At 36.7% G+C, this 26,855-nt stretch overlaps 1 protein-coding gene across 2 annotated transcripts in view; it reads left to right on the forward strand.

Moving 5' to 3' along the window:
* LOC111034801 (zinc finger protein 235-like) overlaps nucleotides 1–26,855 on the forward strand; it is a 97,004-nt gene that overhangs the window by 66,478 nt on the left and 3,671 nt on the right. For both annotated transcript variants that reach the window (XM_022316173.1, XM_022316175.1), the window contains exon 7: nucleotides 24,343–24,426. In XM_022316173.1, coding sequence (XP_022171865.1) covers nucleotides 24,343–24,426 — 84 coding nt within the window. The remainder of the gene's footprint in view (nucleotides 1–24,342; nucleotides 24,427–26,855) is intronic.

The raw sequence follows: 26,855 nt of genomic DNA on the forward strand, positions 1-26,855 counted from the left end.
ATTGATACTAAACAATTGCTACGACATAAAAATACGTAGGTATCTATCTTGCCTATGACTAATGTAATTTATAGACGTAAGTAGTGTGACGAAACTCACCTGCATGCACGCGCAGCCGTGTAATTATAAATGCGAAGTTAAATTAATCAATGTGTTTATCAACATAATAAAAAAACAATATACTGTTTTCACAATTTTACAGGTATTGATTCAATCTTCTAGCACTAAATATGTGTAATATATAATTGTATTAAAATATATACATATGACATGTTTTACCAATCTACAGTAATCTGTAGCCTTTATAAAATGCGTTTCAATATAATAATAATTATAATATGCTCGACTAACAACTGTTACCTATAGTCTCGTATAATTAATATTATATAGGTAATAACATATGACTGTGGCGATCATTAGATATTACGTTAATAATTTTTTTTTTTTGTATGTAACCGATTAAGGCAAATGATGCGCATTTGAGTAAATGTGAGTGGGACTTAATTTTTTTTTCAAATTCAAACGTTATTCCCCGCCCCCCATGGATAATCCGGTCAATGATATACAATTCTTGAGAGTCGAGACAAATAACCGTATCATATACATTTCATATTATTAATTATTATATATGGATGTACATTATACATTTTATTTTCGCCCGTGACTTTCGATTCGACTGCGCCACCCTAAATACAGCGATATATATATATGCACTTAATATCATATTATTATACCAAATTTTCTGTTTCAATTTACTTAATGATGTTCTTTGATTAAAAGAAGAAAAAAATGATAAAAACCTAAGAAGAACGCGGCACACATAACCACTCAGCTGCTGCAGCGTGTATACCTGACGGGAGTGCGACCGTATCCCACCGCCGTCAACAATGTACTCGATCCCCCCCGCAGAGGTGGCACTCCTACCGTAAATCGTGTAATTCCTTCTAAACGTTCCCCTGGAGAACCGCGAGAAAAAAGAATAATAATTTAATAAAAACGCCGAGCGAAAAGGTGTCTACAAGATCATTAATCTCGCAAACACCTCCGCGCGACTCGTAACACACCGCACCGCAACCCGCAGGTATCACAATATTATGTATTATGTTATAATATTATTATATACCTATATAGTGAATTCATCGCCATATTACGATCATTATTATTGTCGGTACGCTCACGGTAAACGGTGATATCATTTTTGTCTCGGTAACGATTTTTAAAACACAAAATTAATCGTCATTATCATTATTCCATGCTCGTAGACGTCGGCATTTGATCATGAAGATTAAAGACGACACACGTAAAAGTATAAAAATATATCATAAATACATACATTTTATATACTATGAAATCCCTAGCTGGTACGGTCTCGTCCATGGTATAATAAGGCGTCTTTCATTTTTATATTTAATTATACTATATTTTTGAGCTGTACAGATATAATAATTAATTTTGAATAACATAAAAGCTTCACAACGACGTTCGCCGCGAATTCGTTTTTAGAATTAAATAAGCGAAAGCTTTGACTATATATTATGCTGATGAGACTTCCCGCAGTTTCGGTATATTATACGTAATTTAAAATAATAATTAAGTGTGCCTATATACATGCAGTAAGCAAGTAACCTATATCCCACGTGGTTTTCATGATGCTTAATTGAATGTTTGACTATTTTAGTTCTTTTTCTTATTTTTTTGGTATTTATTTATTATTAAATTTTGAGAAATGATTTTAATATATTAAAATATTATGCATGCTTAGTGCGAACTTAGAGTAGTAGATACCTACCGAAAGCGATTAAGACCCAATCAAAAATAAAAAAAATTGTCCTAAAACATAATGTTATTTTTTCATGTATAATCGATGATGTTGAAGTTTGCATTTGTACATAATGATGATACCTAAAATAGTAGACATAAGCAGAACCATAAGAGCAAAAATAAATTACCTTTTTAATATGTAATATCATATGATGAGCAAATAAATTATTAGCTATACAAATGTTTAACAAATTGATTTGAAGAATAATTCGCCATTGTAATAATAATATTATATTACCGTTTAGCTACACATATGTATTAGTATTTAATGCATTATACACGAATGACGTAACATTTTAAATTATAATAATATTATTAGAAGCAGTCCGCAGCCCAAAAGTGGCCACCGCCACCACTGCAAAGCGTGTACCTATAATGATAATATATAGTATGATTAAATTATGCATCCGAGCGCGCGCTATATGTGTTCATTTAAACCGATTTGTATGCTTTCGAGATGAACAGATTTAGGTTTCGATCGGTTTTTTTTCCCTTTAGGACGACCAATTCTCGTTATAAGCATATACAAATGACGAACACACATATAATATTATAATATTATATTGTATAAGCGTCTCAATTAAAAAGGAAACCGCGTGTGTGACGTGTGAGAGAATGTATGTGTCCCACGGATTTCTCGTAATCTGGAATCAGAATACCAACGTATACAAATAAGATGATTAAAAACGAACGTACCATTAAAAAATTATCGTTTCAACCAACGAAGTATATGGGAAGAAAAAAAACGGTGGGTAACAGACCGAACGTTTGACACGCATATTTTCTATATTTAATAATATATTATGTATTCTTACACGTTATATATACAGAGCGACTGTGAAGAACACCTAAATGAGTTTACTCACTGAACAATTCGGGATTTCTTTCGTGTACACTTTACTTGACGGAAGACGTCATGTTGGGAATTTTTTCACCCGAATCTCCATCCATGCATCTATTAATAGATTAAAAAATATAAATGTTTAATTATGATGTGCATAATATAATAACCACTGTATTACACAAACACTGCAGTACGTAAAAAGTTGTAAGAGTCATACACACAAAAGTCGTGAAAAATATTTAAAATATGTACCTATACCTATAGCTAATATAACATGTAATGTACAATTGATAACCTCTACAGCACCATTATAATAAAATGTACCTATAATCCTAACTGTAAATTGATCTATATCAGATATTTTTAAACGTTTTAAAAATTAGTTTCATTTGTGGATTTGTTGCCTATAACATTGCTATAACATGTTTTGTAATCTTATATTTACTTGGCATTTGAACCTTGTGCGACCCCCGATTCTCCGTCCATCCATCCAATCTAAACCCCTTTAACTCAACACTCTTATTTTTTACCATTTGTATAATTAATATCTCTCGCTTATTTCGTGAATAATAATAATAATAATAATAATAATAATACAATGTATTCATTGTATGATTAGTAAAAATAATAATAATAATAAAAACTACGATTCATAGCAATTTTAGAGATATAATAGTAATTAGTAATACTATTAGTAATATAAACAAGAGCTTGGGCGACACGTTATAATAATAATATACCTAAACAATAATCTATAATATACGTACTATGCGATATTAGCCGGTCGGTGGTAACGATGATTTACAACCGGTTTTCAGGTTATAATATTATTATTTCCCATTAGCCCGAACCGAGAGCCGCTACCTTACGTACGCGCGCAAGTCCTCCAGTCACCTCCCGTAATATTGCTGAACTTGAAACACGTCCGTTCGCCACCGTATGTGCCTGTTTATACATGAATTTACTATATACCTAACTGTAGCGCATTATAATAATATTATCAGTCTGTACGAATAGGCTGTATAATAATGATGTATATATGCGAATCCGACATGTATATTATATATAATATACATAGCTACCAAACTATATAGGCACTGTACCTTTGTATATAGTATATACTATAATATAACGCACGTATTAGTAAATATATTGTAACATACAATAAACACGACCGTAAATCCTACCGGGCACATTTCCATAATATTATACACACGCAGTTCCGTATCTGTATAATATATATTCGTGTTTATGTGTGTATAGTCATACACACACGGTGAATATAATATTATTAAAAATACGTTTTCGTGGGAAAATCTACGTGTAGGCGCCATCACATTTATGATATTTTTACACCAAATTAATTAAATAAATACAAATCGAATCCCCATTTTTTTTATCCGTCGTGTCACCGCCGCGCAAGTTTTTTTTTTATTATCCGTTTTAGTATTTTTATTTTAGTTTTTTTTTTACTACTGATCGCGTATACAGGTACATAAAACCATATATACCGTTCCCGTGAGACTCGCATATATAATTACGGAGGGGAAAAAACGAAGACGAGGAAAAAACTCGTTTTATATAACTTCTTTTTTCCTATACTCGCGCATGTGTGTGTTTGCGTTATAAAATTCACCAAGTTTATTTTCGTAATCGTCGTCACCCGTTCTACGATATAATATTATAATGTTATAATAATGTCATCGCCGCTCCGCTTTCGTCGAATTCGCCATAAGCGCTGCTCTACACAATAATAAATTATAATATATTATCACACTGAGCGCTCTTGTAAAAAGAAATATTGTAATAGTTAAACTATAGTCCTGCTTTGCTCTATAGGTACCTCCAAGCGTTTATATCGATTTCCGTCCTTAATTTTATTATATTAACACTTATTTGTAGATAATAAATAGGCATAGTTATAAACATAATAATACGATCGACTGCTATACACACGTGCGACCTACTCGCGAGTTCTTTTATTATTATTATTTGACGAAAAATCGGATGATTTTACCACTTTTGACAATGATCGACGACGTCGAAGACGCAAGCGGTTGGTTCGTCACGCCAATCAGTCGTCACGGCGCGACGGTGGCCGCCTCATCACATTGTTGTTTTATTCGTCCGGGTAAAACAAATTATAACGTCTATAAAGAAAAGAAGTAGGAATCATTGTTATTTTGGGGTGTTCGTGGATCACAGTGGCGGCAACGGTACCGGCCGGTCCGCTGCGTTTCATTCAAAAAATAAAAAATAAAACGTCGGATGTTATTTTTCACCACACACACTCACACGTACACTCAACTATATTATTTTATATATATATATAAACTTACATTTCGATAATACCGTAATTTCTGGAACAAACAGATCACCGCGGCGGCGGCAGATGTTGCCGACACGAAACGCCATTATATCATATTATATGATATATTTTATAATAACCCACCGAGACTAAAAAATTTTTCACGAAATTTGTACGGGTACACCTTTCCCAAGTACCAACAGGTAGTCATAATTTTTTTCTCATTATAAAGTTACCTACCTTAACTGCACCCGTGTGACTCCGAGGAGGGTGCAGAAATCGCGTGTACGTAATAGTAATCATAATATTATATAATATGCGGTATATATTATGAATAGCAACGGCTAATAGGTGTTCCGCATACACAATACATGCTGCACAGAGGAGCGTGGGTGTTATAGCATTATGATGAGGTAAAAAAAGTCTAACCTATATTATATCGGTCGGGGGTTATGAGTTGCACCTCGTATGTACCTACCTGGGTCAACAAATGCGTATCCACAGTAAAACTCTAGTTATTTTTTTTATTATTGTTACACGGACTCGGCCGTGTAGTACATAATATTCTGTAGGATTTATGTATACCGTATACGTATACGTCGCACAAACGACGCGCGTGTGGGAGACTCATCACATAATCGACAGTCGTGTCTTTAGGGGAGATATGTGTACATACGTATTATGCGTACGCGCATATATTATATCATAAAGGTATAGGTAACCGGATTTTTTCGCTTCGGGTAGTATTGTAGTTCTTTTTGTCGTTGTTATATTATCATCATCGTCATAATCATCATCATCGTCATCGTGTAACTACGATATGCCATATGTATACCCGCGTATACCTATGTATCGTGTGCACGGGTTTATAATAAGCGAGCGCACTATGAAGTGATGATGTGTATTAGCCACGGCCATAAGACTATACGGACCTCGAGTCTTGTAATAATATAATAATAATTGAACGCGCCGCCACCTTTTTATAATAAAATAATAAACCACGGTGCAGTGTGTATTGTATATTATATATATATGTACTATACCCACACACGCACGTATACATACCAACCAGTGCCCCCCGAGCATTATTATATACTACGACGACGGAGGCATTGATATGACGGTGTTGCCTCCGTGTGAGCGTTGTGAGCGCGTATATATAGTAATAATATATAGGTATGTATGTGTATACATTTCGTTATTTTGCCGCCACCGCCGCCGGCGGCAGGTTGCTTACCGTTTTAGCCGGCGCCAAGACCGGAACGATTGTATAACAATAATAGTAATAATAATAACATACATAAAAAACACTGCCTGCACTTGCAGCACATCGTCGCCTCGGCGGATCATCCGAATATTATCGTCATTATATGCTGTATACAGTATACTATATCGTCTGCAGACAAACGCATTTGACGACAATATATAATATATAATATAATATAATAATAATTATAAAACAACAATATATTATTATTGTGCGATCGTCTCCAGACGCCCTTAGGACGCGTATCGTACTTCGGCCCACTCACCCGTTTGCACGTTGCACGGACAAATACGCTGCTATAACGCTATATATCATAATATTATTATTTGTTGTAATTATGATTGACATTAAGCGCCACCTGTCGCGAGTGTATAAAAATTTAAAAAACCAATATCATAGATTAATCGTTTTTTACCGCCAGAGGTACTTGAGTATATGTATATGATTTCACGTGGGAACGTTTCGTCACATTTTGTCACCGTGCTCTTCGTTGCCCCGCAGGATACACACATAATAGAATGCGATACAATATTATATTCGAGAGCTTGTCTGCAATGCGTGATAATACTGTGGTCGATCGCGTCGTCGTCAGTAACCGTGGTAACGTTACATCTTTACCCGCATCGAAAAACGTCTTCGTATTCGAAGACATGGCGTAGTTCAGGCAGGATTCACCAACCAGCTGGTCCCAATCGAAAAACAAAACGAAAGTTATTACCTTCGTCGATTGACGATTTTATATAAAAATATAATATTATGCCTACTGCAGTTTAGTAATATAATATATTACCTCGGATCGAATGCATTGATTATTATGCACTTTCATAACGCACTGCACCATGCACTCTGCAAAAGGCCACATCTCGTAGATCTCGAGTAAATGAACCTATAGCGAACAGGATCTATATCTATAATTTTTTATCGATAGAATGGTTCAAGTACGGTCTTCATTCCCGTCGAAATAATATCAAAACGAAAGTTCCGGTCACTATACAGTATCATTTATATATATTATACACACATCTATATTATGTTACATAATATATTGAACACGGATAAATTAACGTTTATGGCGTACCTTTACCTATATATTGTATATATACAATATACATATTATTATATATTAGATTTTCAGTGGCAGTCATAATACCAGCCATTATAATTCGTTATCCTCTTGGACACGGATATATAATGCGCCGACGTAACGGTACGACGTATATTGTACCTATGTATATAGATTTCGGAAAACGTTTCGCCGATGAAGAGGTCACAACGCGTCGAAACGAGGATCTGGTCGCGGACCATAAAACGACTTGATGTTTTCATCGGGTTACCGGTAGTATAAATTCGATATTTTACGGCCGCAATTACGCCGGTCATAACCATCATAATAATATATAGGTATATGCGTCCGCGAAGGACCGGTCGAACGTTGGTTTTCTCAATATTACAATATACGCTGTGTCTTTTTGACCGACCCTTTAGATAGCCGGCACACACTCTCTCTCTACCCGTCTCCGGGTATTTGGACGTTATAATATAATAACATTATATGGTTGTGTGAGCGCGTGTGATCTATACTCGCGCGAGCGACTCATGGGAACCTCGTCGTAAACGTCAAAGAGACTCTGCCGGGTAGGATCACTGTAATATAATAATAATATGCAGCATTCGATTAAAACGAATAATAATAATAATAATAATAAATATTAAACTACACGTGTCTATATTAATACATGTATACATACATACCGATCGTTATTATATAATATGCGACGAAATCATATGCACATTACAGCAACGGGTGCGCGGCAAGGAATTTCAGAACGACTGTAACGCTCGCGCCGACAATATTGACCACGGGGCCTCCTGGTCCGGTAAACCAGTTGACATGTCGATAACTGCTATACGGTCGCTCCTCTTCTACCGAGCGCTTTCGTCGTGAGGTTCGCGACTGCTGGCGGCACGAGTAATTGAATCGGTCTGCCGTGCATTACTGTCCGTATGATTATATGAGCGAGATCGTCGTATACGTTTATTCGTGGTTCGGCGATGTCGACGAATCGCATCATTCTCGGTCGGATACCGTGTTTCGGTATTATACCCGGTCTGCGGTTCAGAACGACCGTTATGAGCAAGTGATCGGAGTGCGGGATGGCCCGGAGATCGGCTACTGTATATATAGGTATAGGTACTGTAAGGCATTACTCTATGCGATATATTGTTATTATTATATATTATTTATGGCTCGGATTTCAATGTATTTTTTGACCTAACCTAACCTGACATGATACGAGTTCCTAGTTACAAATGTATTTCATGTTTTTCAATTACTTATGGGGATTACTTAACGATTTTTAACTTTTAAAATATTTCAAAAAATGTCTTCAGTAATTTCTAGAAGTAGGACTAAAACTTTTTTTCAGATTCAATCATACGAGTAGGTACACCAGTCAAATAACTTTATTTCATACATTTTATTTACCAAATATAATAAGTGTACTCATTATTGTATATATAAAATAGTCTATTATCAAAAATAAAGAGGATAGATTGTTTGAAGTGCAATTTTTAGATTTTTAAATCATTAGTACATTTATTTTGCATTATTAGAGCATTAAAATGCGAGGCCTTATAAATTATAATGAATAATAGTATGTTATTTTTTTGACTCATGAATTAAAATAATCCACTGCAGCTGTCCGTGATAACATTTTATCTAGGTACGTATAAGACTCTGATTATTTTACATATAAGAATGTTTTAGTTTGAAGTCGTGTGTACTCAAACATTGAAGGAATTCATTTGACGCTATTGTTGCTATCTTATCCCTTTTGGAGACTACATATAAATTGTAAACAAATTGAATTTCGAAATCTTTTGACATTATGACAGTTTTTAAAGGTTTTACCGATACGATGGCATAATATATTGTATAAACAATGGATATTGGCGTTCGGATCCAAAATAAACAATACTTAACCCAATACTTAAATAGTACGCAGTAGTATCCCTTCACCCTTGTGTACCTATAAACCCTACACACAGGGGTGGCTTTCACAACTCGACATGCGTAATAGGTACACAGGTATTATAAAATGTATTATGCGCAGACGGGTTATCGGGGTTTTTTCTGTGTACCATCAGTATTTGGTAGTATATATTATGTACTTTAATGACGTCGGGCGGGATGAGATTAGGAAAAAGGTTTTTACTTAGATAATTTCGATAGCGGTGGATTGTCGCATAACTAACCAAACGAATATACCGGTAGATGTTTGTGTTCGCTTGGTCCTATATCGTATACAATTGCTCGTATAATACCTATAATAATACAACATAATAGTATACGCGCGAACTGGCCTCGTTAAAATTCGGAAAGTTATGGCCCCTGTCCTCGCCACCACGCGTTTACCATAGTATCAGCTGCAAACTGCGAAGCGGTCGCGTGCCCTGAGCCACCGCCACCGTCTTAATGGCGTTTTTATTTTAAATCGTCGGGGGGACAGGTGAATAATAATAATAATAATAATAATATATCGTATATATAAGTGAAGACGATTGCGCCGGGGCAGGTGCCTCTGGTCGATGATGGCGAGTGCAACTAGATTAGTATCTCTCTGTCTTCCCGCCGCACATATATGCCGCTCGCTATCATGGGAGGCCCCGAACCGCTAGTTAAAAACGCGTCCGTCCACAATTATATACGGTCCTTCTTTTCATTTTTTTTTTTGCCCCGTCTCCTGGATATTATTAGTTTTTTCTCTACCACCGCCGCTATTATTTATCTCTCGTTTTTCTCAGTACTTATACAGGTATATATATATACACACACATTACGTCATGTACACCGCTGGCTATTAGGCACATACTCATATATAGGCGGCCGCCGCAGCACCGGTGTCGTCTCTCTATCCGATGCAGTTTCACATATTGTTGTGTGTAATATTATTATATATATTTATTTATGGGTAGTATATGTATACGAGCGCTCTGTCAAATGGATTAACATTTTTTTCCCCATTTTAACGATCTATACTCGTAGATACTGCGGCGGTTCGTACATCTTATAATACGTATATATTTTAATAACAATATCACCTGCTCGGGTTGTTAAAACAAAACTACACGCTTGTAGCGAATCGTAATGATATCGCATCGGGTGAATAGGTCGCCATTGTTTACGAGCGCGCGTATACTCGTGTTCCAACAAATATAAGTAGAGGTACGCATTACAATTATTATTTATAAGATATTATACACATCCGGTTCCACTAAAAAAATTGTGTATACATAACTATTTTTATTAATAAAAAGTACAACGCCCCTAATTGCTCTGTGGAGCGCTTTACTGAAGTTATACTGTATACGTGTATTATACAATGTATGCACTGCACAATGCACAGAACGCTTGTTCGCTTCATTACAGAGGACTCAGATTTTTGTGTTGTTGTATTCTAAAATAGGTTCAGTTAAGTACATAGGTGTTCGATGTACCTAAGTAGATTAATACACTAAAGTTCGAGGCATTTAAGTCTTATTGCTTAATATCATAATACTACAACGAAATTGAAAATGATCTTAAACATATTTTGATATGTACAATAGTTTGATTGAATCAGAGTTGTATTTTTAATTTTTTTTTAAAAGGTGCAGATGACCAAAAATAAAAATTTTTGTTTGCTCTGAACTTTAAAATTTAAGATTAACATGCATTTTACTAATTGCAATTATTGTCAACTATCAAACAAACAAAATAGTATATCACGAGTAAGATATTATAATATAATCGAAAAAAAATTAATCTGTTTTTTAAATTTCCTACAGTCAATATAACTTAATGGACTTCAAAATTTATAATTATTGTAAAATAAATTATCAAACCTAAAAATAAAATATGGCTAAAGGCTGACAATGTATCATCTCGGATTCTCTTTCCCTCCTCGCGTAAAGACACTATTGGATTTACTTATAACTTTATTTTCAAGTACATATGAGTAGGTATCAGTGTATCACGTATTTAGTAGGTATATAGTATATAGTAGGTACACAACTGTGCTGGTAAACGTCGTGTGTGTTACGCAAGACGAGACAGCACATAATTGTAAATTTATTATGTAGGTATACGGCATTCGGCGCTCACGAAATCAATACAGACCAATATTGTTACTAATTACAATAATATTATATACCTATGTTATATTATTATTATAGGTAGGTAATTATATCGTTGAACCTATTGTTTTTATCGCCGCGACGGCAGAGCTTCGAGGTCGGACGCGTTATTTTGGAAATACACCGAACCTGACTAATTATAATAACCTACACGAGTTATGGATTTTACAATATAATAATAATATTATGATGTATAGTATGTACAAAAGTATATATAGGAGAGCCGCGTGCGTCCGACCGGCTGCGGATCACGACAGAACGATACCGCATGGCCGTATTAATACGCACACTATCCCGAATTGGCGATATAATAATAATAACGTATTCACCAAGTTGTTATTATTATTGTGCATAATAATATATGTCATTATTATGGAGTGTTATAATAATACCGTCGTCGTTATAATTGAATTGCGGTTTTCGGCGGTGGCCTCGTTGACGAAATTGTCGAGCTTCGCTGTAGTTCGCTGGGTGGGTGCAGTCATCGAATATAATAATATTATATATGAGTACGTGCAAACTATACGACAGTGTTATAATTGGTGTATATAAGTTCAATGTAAAAGTAAAGTATAATAAGTATGCATAAATTACTGCCTAGTATAAGACTCTGCTGTGACATTGTCTCCATACATAATATTTTGTAATTGAATTTAAACTACCTACTGCAAAGTTTTGCACACCCTCTGCAAAGTTCCTAAAATAGTTTATGGGCATCTTATATTTTTATAAATATTAATTGGGTGCGAGGGAGTGACGGAGTATCAATAAAAATCAACATATAATAATTATTAAACAAATTTAAAAAATAATCTATTAGAAAAATACGAATCATATTGATTTAAAATTCAATTGACAATACAAGCTAAACGTACCTATATCACATATTATGTAGATTATAGACGCATAGAGCACAAACGTAACTACTGAATAACAAAATATAAAATTACGATGCAATGGTTAAAAACGCAAAAACTACTGTGTAAGCGACTGTATAGGTATAATGGAATAGCTAAATAGGTCCTTTATATACATAATAGATTCTTCCTGCTTTCGAAGTGGGTATATAGATACGGGACTATAAGCGGCCGCGTTCTTCGTCCTCAAAGGACGTCGTGTATTAATATAAGAATGTACCTATATATAATATGTAATATGTATATACCTAAGACTATACTTGGCGCGAGCGGTAGTACATATAACCAATAGAATCAACGTAGAAAATATAAACCGACTTCTGCCTATGCTGCTCTATTACAATAATAATAATACTACGAGTTCGTGACCAGTAGTAATATACCATGTTAACGTATACGCGGTATATACCTGCGTTAAAACGCGTGCGTAATGATGATATTGTATAATATTATTATTATGTACGGCGTCGTGATTGTGTGTGCGGGTGTCCCGAATGAGGCTGCTTACTCGGGGAGGCGCCATGCACGCGTGATGCCGGGCGGTGGCGGCGGCGGCGGCGGAGTGTCGTGGGGGCGCCTGATGAAAAAGAAACAGAAAATAAATATTCAACCGGCGCGCCGTTCGGATTCGGCGGGCGGCGGCGGGCCCGGCGGTGCAATGCAGTGTCGATCTCGATCCGAGATAAACGCGGCTGCTGCTGCTGCACGTGGCTTATTAGCTCGGCAGTATTGAGCGTTTTTCTCTTTCGATTATTACCTACGAGTCAGAGATACCTTTATAATAAATTAATAATATCAATATCGCCATCGCCATCGCATGTACCTACACCCCAATTATGCTTATATAAGAAACATATAATGGAATTGTCATGTGATATGTAACGTGGTAGGTATGGGTGATTGGAGATTTCCTCCATCCCGATAACATATACGGAGTGATCAATTACAGAGTGGCCACAAAAACATTTTTGTCAGACACTAGTCACGGAGCAAGATTTGTTCAAGCTGCTGCAGCTTTGTCGAGGCACCTTCCCACACTAAGTCTATAGTTTTTCACTAAGTACTAAATCAAAATAATAATCTGAAAAAAGTACTCCTGATATTATGGCGCCATTATTATGAAATCCTTGTTCCTTAATAATACAATAATATGTTGAAATGTATTTCGACTGAGAATAAAGATGTTAAATGTTCAACAAAATATGGAGGTAATGACACCATGAATAAATTTTAAGTACAAAACATTTTTAACTCTGTAAAAAAACATTTTTTTTCACTGCAAAAATGCATGTAGCAGATTAAATGAATCACTCGGTATAATACGTTGTCCCTACATAGATATCGATAATACGTGTATATTATTATAATAGGTACAGCTCTAGATGCAATCGACGACGGCGAGTGAAATATTATTCGAATTTTCGGTTCACGAACCGGTGCGGGCGATAGTCGTGTCGGGTATATATTTTGTGCAACGTAATATATTATATTATAGCCGTGTGTTTTACCGCCCTCGCACACCCCACTACCATCCGCCGCCGATCGGGTGCGATCACCTGCGGAATGCCCGGGAACAATATCCGACGATAGAATCGTACACTTAATATAATATAATGTATAAGGCAATGATTTATATAGATCGTTCGTTTCGATTTTTTGTTTCGTTATCGAAATTAATTCGGAAATATAAACAACGCAATTACAGGTATTATTATATCGCCGAGCATCGATTGTTATCTCGGCGAACAGAGATATACCTAACTGTATGGTTACAGACCTACCTGTTACACATCATTGTTACAACGGTTACAGTACACATATTGTATTGTAATATATTATATTTTACAACAGTTGTGAATCGACATCGGCGCAAAAGTCGGTCAACCGCGTGCATTATTTTCTTCACTTACAGCGTCGAAGAGCCTGCTCGTATATTTGATATTGTAATACCTAGTTAATATTAGTACTATTTTTTTGAATGGGGAGCGTATAGAGAAACATCCAAAGATAATTTTTCTTTTTAAACCAAATAATACCACTTAGGTACGTTTCCATCCGACCAGCCGTAAAAATAATTTAAATCTGAATCGACCTACATATTAATACTATAATAATAATAAGTGATACTATAAGTATATTATATCATGTATAATAAACTTCAGCTGCTTGTCGAGCTGAAATAGTTTAGTTCAGAAAGCTATAAAAATAAAAATAAAAATAAAAACGCCAGCTTTCTTGCAACAGTCTTGTGTCCGGGGAAAATACTTACATTTCTCCACACCCATATCATAACACATACCGATAATGAAATGTTACCTATTTTCTCGTCGAAACGTTACCGGATTAAAATAATATACGTAAATATATGACAGACGGACTTGAGAAGGACTCTGAGGAAATGACACTATCCAATAATAATATTGTAGCGTACGCTGACGTGTTGCATATACTATCGTTTTTAAAAACGAATTAACTGCAATCGCTTCGTCGGCGACTTCGTTGAGTATGTTAATTATTTCGACGTGATGATCGTTTTCGTATAGGTCATGGGTTTTACTCTATGGAGCGGTATTTTTGTTAATCTGTACACGTACGCGGGCGCAGAGAGTGTGATAGTTGTCTCGTTGCCGCGTATTATTATAATTGGCTCCGTGTCGAAAACGTCCGCGTGTGGTGTACCTACCAATATAATACTATCGTTATTATTATTATTATTATTGTTATTATTCAAACGATATTTCTCGTCTATGTGGCCCAATTACCGCGACTTTCCGATGATAAACGGCCGGAGTGGTTACCCGCTGGATCCCGCGGTGGTACATACCGATTACCTGGTCATAATAAGTCCACGGCGGCGGGTGGTCAATCGCTGCGGACACGTCGCGTCTCCGACGTGGACTCTTAAGACAATACAACTGCACGCGGGCGGTTTGTAATTTTTAATTTGTTCGTTTTCAACGACGCTCTCCCTACGCAGCCGAAAATAATAATTATTATTATTGACGACGGTGAGCATTACAATCACCGGGGTTATTATTAACCACGTGAAATGGAGATGGTAAAAAGTCGATCCATAAATAATGATCGTCAGGCGTGATTTATGTATGTATTTTACTATTCGTTCATAGCGCGTCGATGTCCGTTGAAGAGGCGTCTTCGTCGAGTCGGATTTCGGTGAACATCGTTCGAAAAATGCTTGCGGTGTACATCATACTATTTCATTTTATATCGTAATAACGTTATTATAGTATGTACAAAAAATTGTATGAAATTCTGTAGTCATATTTTGTTTGATGAACAACTTCTATCACAACCGTATATAAATAACATTATTCATGGTCCAGTATTATATTATATAAATTATAAACCCACTAGTACAATTTTGCATGGATCATTTACGAGTCATCGCAAGCAATTATGCGCGTCTGGCGTCTCATAATCTATATACTCTGCTAATACGAAAGTCGATTAATTTTAGTCATTAATCAGTGCTGCAGACATCGCATAATAATCGTTCTCGTTAAAAATGTCGATGATAATTAGTAAATAATAATTCACTTGGTACGGTTAGTTTCGGGATATCATGTATAAATGTCGTCGTATAAGTTGTGTTATTATAATATTATACGTGATCAAAAACCACTATATACACAGTCGAAACCTGCTGATGCAACCTGCAGGTGCAGGGTTACAATAATATATTAATAAAAATAGAATATAAAAACCGTGCTACTTATTTTTTTTAATAATATAAGTAATATGATTTGAATTCGGATATATAATTTACATATATGGATCGTATATAGGGGAATCGATTTTCGAGTGGTTTGTTGATGCTGTGGGGGTGAGGTGGATGAAGGAGTGGAACACGGGCGATAGTAACCGATACGACCTGACGATGTCAGTTGTAGGTACACGCGACACCGTATGGTATAGAGAGATTTTCTATTAAAACGCACGTTTGGAGGTAATAATATTATTCGTATGGACCGAACTAACGCGGTCGAAACCAGTTTTTCCGGGAGCTTATTATAAACATAATATTATTGTATCGCATGATACGGTCTCGTCGCGTGCCCGACGAGTCAACCGCGACCGTATACATTCGGTATATGACGGTATAGGTATATGATATTATTTGTATTATATTATATAAAATACTTGTACAGTCTACGCGTTTTCAGAATATTGTAATAGTCTTACTCACACCTGACCGTGTGAGTGTGATATACGTTCGGGGAGACAAAAACCTACTGGAAACCCGGACACGGCGTCCGCTGTGAAGTCGTCGATGATGCAGATTTAATTTTTCGTTCGCGGTTCGTAGCGGTTTCGTCTCGGTCTCATATGATATGCATATCCCGCGGTTGATTGATAGGGCGGCGGCCAAGATCGATGCATCGATGACTGTCAATTATTTTCCTAGGAGATTTCCGATCGAAATCTGGCGATGGAGCGCAGAATAGAAAGAAACGCTATACTGAGCTACCTACTCGAATGATATACCATTTTCGCGCGCAATTAGTGAAGACAAACGAAAAGCCCATTTCTGTATTATACCTATGCGTCGTGTGGGTGCACCCTGCGTAATAATTGACGTCGATCTCGTAGTCGACTTATCAGATGGACTGCACATTATTATTGTTATATTGTCGTCTCATTGCAGCTGGCCGAACTCTAACGCTGTGATATAAATTATGCACATGTACCCACCGCAGATACCTACCCATAAAATAATATAATAATGATAAAGTTCTAGAACGCTCGACGTACGCGAAAGCGGACCGAAATGAGTTCAGAAACACTGCTCGCACTATAACGAGCAATAACAATAATAATATAATAACGATAGCGATAATAATAATAATTATAACCCGCAAAACGAGAAGCTGCTTGATTTATGACGGGTGTGACGTACGACGGTGGCGTTTATCCGGTAAAGCTTATTACAATGATTATAATGTGCGAGTATACACCATATATATATATATATATATATATAGATTGTACCTATATCATTTATAAATTATATTATAAAATCTGTAAGATACAAACTGGTGGAGGACGGCCGCATATAATTTATAATAATATCTGAAATTATATATTATATTATGCAATACACTCGCCGCTGTGCATAATGGCGGCGTATTGGTATATTACATGTATATGATATATGGTAATAGTTATAGTGTATTATTATCATAATCATCATCACCGTCCGAGTTGCTGCACGGGGTGACAAATTAGATCTGATAATATTGTACGCGCGTGTTTGGTTGCGACTGAACAGCCAGTGATTATATAGGGGATACCGCATGTACCAGCTATACAATATTTATAAGATACCTACTATAAAAGTTTTTTTTTTCTCGATTGTGATTAATTCACTGCGACGTGGTTAGGTCCAAGACATTATTTAGACCTCTCGTACATGTCCGCAATTATAAATATACATATACATAACTATCATAATAATAAACATAGATACCTGCAGGAGTGGCCCGTGTATGTAGAAAGGTCGCGGGTTTTATCTGATGCAATTGTCACCTCGCATAATAATATGCATAATACTATATGCATTATAATATATTATATTTTATTATTTTGCACGATAATCGACGTATTTGCGGTAATCACGTGAACGTTAATACACATAACACATGCGTGTGTGTGCTATAAAGACCGTATCTCCAGTAAAATAATATCAACAATATATTGAATATAATGTCGCGTTGTATCACAGTGAAACGGGTCACAAAAATGTGACCAGAGACTATATTTTATATGTAATAATAAAAAATCCATGAAAAGCCTATAGGTAGCGCTCTTATATATGTAATACGTTATACATATTATGCATACGTATCGGAATTTCATGAGATTTTCGCACGAAATCGACAGGCGAAAACCGATGTCCTAACCGCGTGATGCACTTACGTCGGACGTCGTCGTTATATACCAATAGGTAGATACGTGCTCGTTATAAAGACGGGAGGTGCAGACGGGTCGTGTACAGCCCCCAAAAGAACGTCTCAAGGGCACTACAGAATTCCATAAGCTGCGCGTGTGACCTCTCCCGGTGTGTCCAAATTAATTTTGAGACTGTATATTATAGTATATAAAAAAAAAACACAAACACACGCTCGCTCGCGCGATAATAATATAACGTTACAACGTCTAGACCGGTTCATTCTTCTCGTTTCTGTGGCTCGAAATACGTATAGCTTCGTATAACATTATACGTATAGGTACAGGCGAACAGCGGCGGGCATTACTTTTTTTTTTCAATTTATACTCTCCTCCGTCCGAATTGACCGCAGTCATTTGTCATGTGTCCCGGGTACGCGGTCGACGTGTTCCGTCTTTGTCACAACGATTTTGGTATTCGTCATCGGCGACGCGTACCCGTATAGTTTTTACCTACACGTAAAAATTGCGTCGTCGTCATCGATACCGATCGCCGTCGTCTGCACATTTTAATATACCTACCTATATATAATACCAGTTTTTTTCCAAACATGCAGTATGTACCTACGTATAATATAATTATATGATCACTCTCGGATTAAAACCGAAAACCAATGATGTCGTTTCACGGCCTCGCGCAGGTGCTTAAGGGGATGCTGCGGAGCCGGGCACCACGTCCCTGGCCGCTGCTTGAGTATACGGACGACGGTGACGACGACGACGATGATGGCATCAATATTCATACGATTATTATGATAAATGGATCGCGCAAGTGTTGTTTTAAGCACACGCATTTAATATTTATAAATTTTACACGAAATAATATCCCACCATCTATAATCGATGACACTAACCCGATATGCGCACAAACATGTATCAAACAATTTTTTATTCACGGAGAAATCACCTACAGAAACCATTTATTAATATTATTATTTTATTTGAATTAAACCCTCTGCAACAATGGTCGTTGGGTAATTGTTATGAAAAAGGAAAGCGCGTTGCAGAGACGAATTCACACACGAATAATGATGTTATTAACGTTATGCTGACTTGCTAACTATGTGCAGGGTTAAATGCTATTTTAGTGTTGAAAGTTTGAATTCAGACAGTGTAAAATAATAATATGTATATTAAATACCTATGCCCTATACATTATACAATATGACGTATTTGAATGTATAATGTGCGCGTATCGGTCGCGGTTATCTTTTGTGCACGGGACATAATAATAACAATTCTACTATATCTGTTATTAAGTACCTATATAATATTATATATTTTAAACAGAAAATGGGAGCGAAGAAGCACGAAGGCCGGGTGAATAATGGTGCGATAATAATAAAAAATAATAGAAAAGGACTATTATAATATTATTATATCTTATCGCGCGCAGTAGGTTGTTCTCCTCGTCGTCCGCGCCGCCCAGTCCGGGGTGAACACTGCGCAGTAGTCTCTCGTCGCGCGTAACCGTAGCAGCGGTGCTTGGACAAAACGGATAGAAAATAATAATATAATAGATGTACGTATATGCGACGCGACGCATACAGAGCTATTATTATACGTATATATTTATCAATCGAGCAGGAGCCCCTCGAGTAAATTAACTTGTAATTGCCGTCAGTTCATTAACATAAACACGGTCGTGCACCGTTCACTTATCTGCCGCTTACATCTGCCCTGCGTCCCATATAATATATTATAAACAGAGCCACAGAGGGAGTGAGAAAGAGAGAGACGAGAGAAGAATAATAAAGGTACGTGTGTATTATAACGTCGCCGTCGTACATGCCAGTCGGTAGATTATTATTGGCCGGGGCTGATTTACGCGTGACACACGACCCGGTCTCGTCGCCGGGTAATTATTATATATTTAAATATCGTCCGTCCTGCACCGCCGATGAAGCCGCCCGATGGAATGTTTCCGTCGTCGTCCAATATAGTTTATACCCAACTTATTATAATATATTATTTAAAAATAGGTACACCACTTTGTCGCCGGGTATCTACGCCGCTCCAGCGATTCGTATAAAAGTTTTGGAAAAGATTTGTAATCCTTGAAACTCCGCCTGTTGTTCCCTTGCCACGTTTAATAATAATTTATTATTCGTGAGTTTAGCCGATAACAATGATGACTATTATAAATGGCGGGAGACTTTGACGAGTGCTTCCGAAAAGTCGCGTTTCTCTCTATGTAGGTGCATCAACTGGTGCTGCAGCAGGTGTCTCCTCGCTTTTCGTGACACCTGCCGCTCGCACGCGTCCCGACAAGGATCTTGAGTCCGATGACTTATTATTATTGTTATATTATATAATATCGTGTAATAAATTTCGGCAGAGGCATAACTGAGTTTGAACGGTAACTGCATGGGTACGACAACACCCCGTCATTAGTATTTGTTTTAATAACCTAACATTCCGCTTCTTCTTATTATAACATATACCAATAAAACGTTAATAACAAATCCACGTATATGTACGTACCGACATCTTGGAGAAGAAACCGGAAAACAGTCGTGCGATAAAATAATATTAACTTAGAGTGTGGAGCGCATGTCTGCAGAGTATAGATATTATAGTCGGTTCCAGGAGCTCCTGCCGCCCGAAAACCGATTCGATCTCCATCTAGCAAATCGATATTATACCAATCGAAATCAATGGTCGCCGTGTTAAGTGTGGAAAACCTTTAAGACTCGGTGAAACGCTCTTTGTTTGGATTTTTCGTTCTGTTTACGCAGCGGCGCCTTGCCACACATACACACCCACACACACACACACACACACACACACACACACACCCCTCAACGGAAGACGTCCCACGCGTGCAGCTACCGCGGTACCTCGGTCGTTATCTGCAGCAGGTATATGGTAGCGGGCTGACTGCTGATGCAGCTACCGCTGATACAAATTATGCGCGAGCGTGATTCGAAGGCGTCCGCGGCACACGAGGGGCTGGACGAAGTCGTCGGAACCATGGGAGAGAGGGAGGGGTTGGGGTGGGAGGGTGGTCAAACCCGTTCTCCCCTCGGAATAATAATTACCGTCGTAATTTAGCTACATACGTATTATACGCACCGGCCCGAGCGATCCGACCTGTTCTTGTTTTTATACCTTTTATATTTTTTAATATACATATAGGCACCAGCTATTACACTCACACACACACACACACACACACACACACACACTCACACCTATGCATAATATTTATTATAATAATATAATATAATCTATCCTCTTTTCTTTTTCTTTTTTAGCGTGTGTTTATTACGCGCGTGTAGTACCTATATAGTAGCCGTGTACACGTAATGAAACGTTGTATTATTATCGTTATATTATTATACTATCGGCCGGTACACGACGACAACGTATACATATATTACACGCATATATTATTATTATTGAAATAGTATTGTGCGTATATATATAAGTGTGGAAATTATATTTATATATTTAATCCCCCCCCCCTTATATGAGCGCGGCTGTGATTTCCGCGCCCGCGGTCGACACTCGACCGTGGCCGAAAGATGCATACTGGTCCTGTAATATACGAGACGGCGATGATGATGTGCTCGGCGGCAGATCGACGGGTGAACATAAATTAAAATAAAGCATAATATTATATAAAGTAGGGAGGTATGTGTTAGAAGCGAATAAGAAAAAACACGATCGATCTGCTACTATACATAGCCATATTATGCAGACGATGGTAATGCGGTTATGAGTCTTATAAATTTATAATGTTGACGCGCCAGATTAACGCGTATAATATAATGTACATGATAATATATACTATATATAATGAGGACCAATATATACAAAAAAGAAACCGCGATTTATCGAACGCTTATAAGCATATTATATATAATATACGTAGGTAATATGTATTATTATCATCTATTAAAATACAAGCAACTCTCAGTTTCCACTTCCCACACACAAATAATGTAATAAATCACGGATATGGATAAAACTGATGATCTGCATATGTGTGCCTATACCGGCTATACCTATATATATCATGCATAGACCGATAGTGTTTTCTTTATAAATGGTTTCGTTCGTGTTTATAAGAGTCTCGCACGATGGCAAACTTCCATTTCCAGATCACCGCCGCCAATTGTAAATATGTACACCACTGCAGGTATCATATTTTGTATTATAATATCATGTTCTGAAATATTGTCGATTTCGCCGGACAATATAATAATATTTGGACCGACCGCACAAGCGGATGACGATCGGTATACTATACGAGTATAGTCCCCAGTCGGTGCGTATATACTATCAACGTTATTGGGAAATCTGCAGCGATCGACTGCACTTGCAGTTCTGCACATTATAAAGTGCCTATCTGTATATGCGTCGACGACGGACATTTATTGAAAATCGAATTGAACCTGAGCAAATAAGAAGAAACCCCCGGTCAGATGGTCTCTAGTGCTGTAGGATATGATGGCGATTGTGCCCATTCTGTATCCATACGTATATATATATACCGACAATATGTATATGCGCGTATATATTGTATTATGTGTATTGGTACTTTGTATAGTGACGGCGGAGGAGGCATCGACTAGTGCCATTCAAAACGACGGCGATATACTGCTAGGGGTGGGGTGAGGAAATTTCTTCGCCTTATTATACCGCGGCAACGTGACGTTTGAATTGAACAATGAGATGTCTAATTAAAATCGTCTCGAAACGACCGGGGCGGCAGTGGCGGATGGCGGTGAGCGAATCGACCCGTTCGCAAATAATAATAATATTATTATTAATTGTTATAATATTATTGTATAATGTATAAACCCTTTCATCGAGACGACACCGAGCCATCACGGCACGTCACACGTAGTCACATGTCATACGATCACGTGGTCGGGCACGAAGACGAAGTTTCTCTCTCTCTCTTTCTCTCCCTCCTCTCTCTGTGCATCATATATACTAGCTAGACACTCGTCAACGAAATAGTATACCATCTAAATCATACACATATAAATATTTTATTTATATGTATTTGATATAAACATACTATAACTGCTGTAAACGTGACTTTGCCAAGGAAAAAACAAACAAAATATGCAAAATACAGCATTACATCTGGGTATCTATTATTAGTTGTAGTGTATCTCAACTCACTAGAAAATCGGTGTTGGCCTACCATATTATGCTTTACAAACTAATTTGTTCGAGATGGACGAAATCCTCCTGTGCAGCATTGGATTTAGCATTTGATAAATACACCGAATTGAAAGTGATTCCAGCTATAGGTTCTTTAAAGTCTAAACTCGAATTGATATCACTAAAAAAAACTTTTGACATTTTCTCCAAAATCGGTAGAGTACAGTTTTTAAGCTACAAACATACCAACAGTAGCCAATAGCAACTCTATATTATAAAAACAAAAAGAATATTCGATTTTAGGGATTAAAAACGAAAGTCAAGTGGGAACCACCTATATAGTAACCTATAGGGGATGAAAAGTGTATAGCTATAAACACACTGCCCGAGTCACGAGGAATATTGTTATACATTTTGGATCAGTAGTTTCCACTTCTATAAGCCTCACCGAAACGCACATTCATTTTTATATACATATACATATTTAATATATTTACGACGTGTACTACGTGCATATGAAGACAGAGTGAGAGAGAGAGGGAGAGAGAAACCCATTTCATGTGTTTATTATTATGGTCCACCGCTGCAGGTTTTCTCTCGACGAGTGGAATCGTGATATTCATTCCGATCCGGACAAGACGAATCGACGACGGTATAATATTATAATATAATATATTTTAATCCGGATTAAGGTTTCGTCTTGCTGCAATATACATATACCTACGTATATACATAAATATCGTAAAATACTCATCGTGTTATATTATCAACTATTTTTTATTGACACACGACGATAACTGCAGTCTGCGCGTTGTTCGTAAAGTAGATAACTATATAGACACGCAAATATATGATATTATATTTCGAAAATAATAGGCATGTAAGACGTATATTTAAAGGTTGTAATTTTTGTTTGTTTCAGGGGACAAACCGCACGCTTGCGAACTGTGCCAAAAGAAATTCGCCCTCGCCTGCAACCTGAGAGCACACATGAAGACCCACGAGAGTGAGTATATTATCCGTAATACCTATATATAGCATATAATAACCACATCATCATCATACTTCATAACGTGAGCTCGCCGATTACGACTGCCGCCGTCGTATGCGAGTCTATGATGTTACCAATAATATATAATCTTTAAATTACCCATTTGTTATTATTTGCGGGTATTGGGTACCCGGAATGATAGCACTTGTTCGAGTTTCGACAGGGTCCGCGGTCCGTCGCGTGTAGGGCCGGATTGTCCTTACACTCCATTTATTTTTCTCAGTTTTTTTCACCTTTATTCTTTTTCTCGCCGTGTGTCTCGGCACAATCGTTATTACCTATATAGGCATGTTTAATATTATACAGTGCACGTACGCGCGTACACCCACCCTAAGGTAACGCGGTACCCATAATATACTTCGCCATAAATACGCGTGTGTAAACCCATCTCCGCAGCCGAGATTACCGACCGATTCATTAGAGCCGGCAACGATACATATATATATATATAAGTTAGGGATCACGTTGACGCCGTCTTCTGCCGCGCGCGCAGGATAACGTGTAATTTCCACAACCCAATAACCACACACACGCGTGTAACATAATATATAAATACGGTACCTACCTATATTACTATCAGCTACACCATGTTATAGTAGAGTGCGGGAGTATGGCCGAGTCCTATAATAATATTATATTATAGTCATACAGTATTATTATATTATAATTATTATAGTTATATACGTCGCCTATCCTAACGTATATAGGTAGGTAATGAATAGTCTCGCGACATGTTATTATAATATAATATTATTACGTCGTTTTTTTTTGTGCGGGTTGCGCAGTCTTTGTTAAACCTACAAAGGTACTATAGAAAACGACGCGCGACTGCAGAACCTTTCATGATAGAAGCCTCTGGACACTGCAACGTTAACAATAATTAGCTACCATTTTGTTGGAGGAAGATAATATTATTGCTATATAATATATATATATGGTCATAATGACTTTCCTCCGCAAAAAGACGAATTAGTCCATCAGATGCCCCCATACGCTACTCATAGTATATAATAATTCCTTGTCAGTTATCAGTGTCCATTCTGATTAATTTATTCTGTGATGATAGTCTCGAGTAATAAATCCCACTTGATGATAATATTATATGATTTATATTACACGTGTTAGTCGGACGGTGTTAGGTGAATATTATAACCTTAACTTGTCTTTACTTAAAATACGCTAAATATCTGGACATAGTCAATAAATAGGCATGTGGCAAAATAGTACGAAGATGAAATTAGCTTGATGATCGCCATATAATATTCTACTGACTACTATAACTGCACCACTCCTTTTGATATTTTAAAAACGTTTAAATTATAATTGATTATATTTGCATATTGGTTCGGTCACTATTCTGTGTTTATAGAATTCATTTTAAGTAAGTAGTTATGTCGAATGCTCATCTTCGTTCAATCCACTCAGTTATTGTATCTTATTTTACATACATTACTTTTTATATTAACTGTATAGTGTAGGTACTCGTATGTACAGATTATAAATATTCGCTTAATTTATATACAAAAATATATGTTAATAGATATGTGAATACTGAATAGTGTTATAAGTAGTAAGAGAAGTCCCATTCCAAATACCATTTAAATTATGAAAAAAATTTAATTTTCTACTCCATAAAACTGAAAATACAATTGAAAATTAACAGAGAAAATTAAAAACCTATCTCTTTAGATTAAAAAACAAATCTTCCTGTAAATATGGTTATAAATTGTAATATCGTATCGTCCTAGAGCAGCACAAACCCGATATTATCGCGACCACGTGCAGTTTTTACGCCAGCTCGACCTGCCTATAATTATACGTCACAAGTATTATAATACACACTCTTATCCTTTCCGTTGGTATAGGCACCATAATAAGTAGTGTATATTATGTTATACATGTATTATTATTGTACATACGAAGTATTTATATACCGACAGATACGTCGACGAAGCCAAGTGTAATAACTAATAAACGAGTGCGTTATAGGAAAGTTCAAAAACTTGAGTGTAATAGTTTAACGATTTTTTTTTCGTGTATGCATGTGTATTTAAATATAGGTACTATATAATTATTATCACACACCTGTGGTATTACGTACCGGGGAGATCGAGTTTTGGCCGAGACCGCGAAGATTGCTTAGCGCGTTGAATTGAGAGAGCGAGCTCCGCCGCCGCAGATTCATTTGTGTACCTGTAATATTATTTCGTTTTAAAATTTTTTTTGATTTTCAATCGACGTGCGATCGGGATCGGCGTGGATAAAACGACTGAAAAAAGCAGTCGGATGTACGACGATGGTGATGATAGTAACGGTTGAGCGGGTGCGGGACGCGGACAGCATGTCGAATGAGCGGGCGAGAAATCCGAGCTCGCGAATATGTT

This window comes from Myzus persicae, unplaced genomic scaffold (assembly GCF_001856785.1).
Source record: "Myzus persicae strain clone G006 unplaced genomic scaffold, MPER_G0061.0, whole genome shotgun sequence".
Lineage (NCBI taxonomy): Eukaryota > Metazoa > Arthropoda > Insecta > Hemiptera > Aphididae > Myzus > Myzus persicae.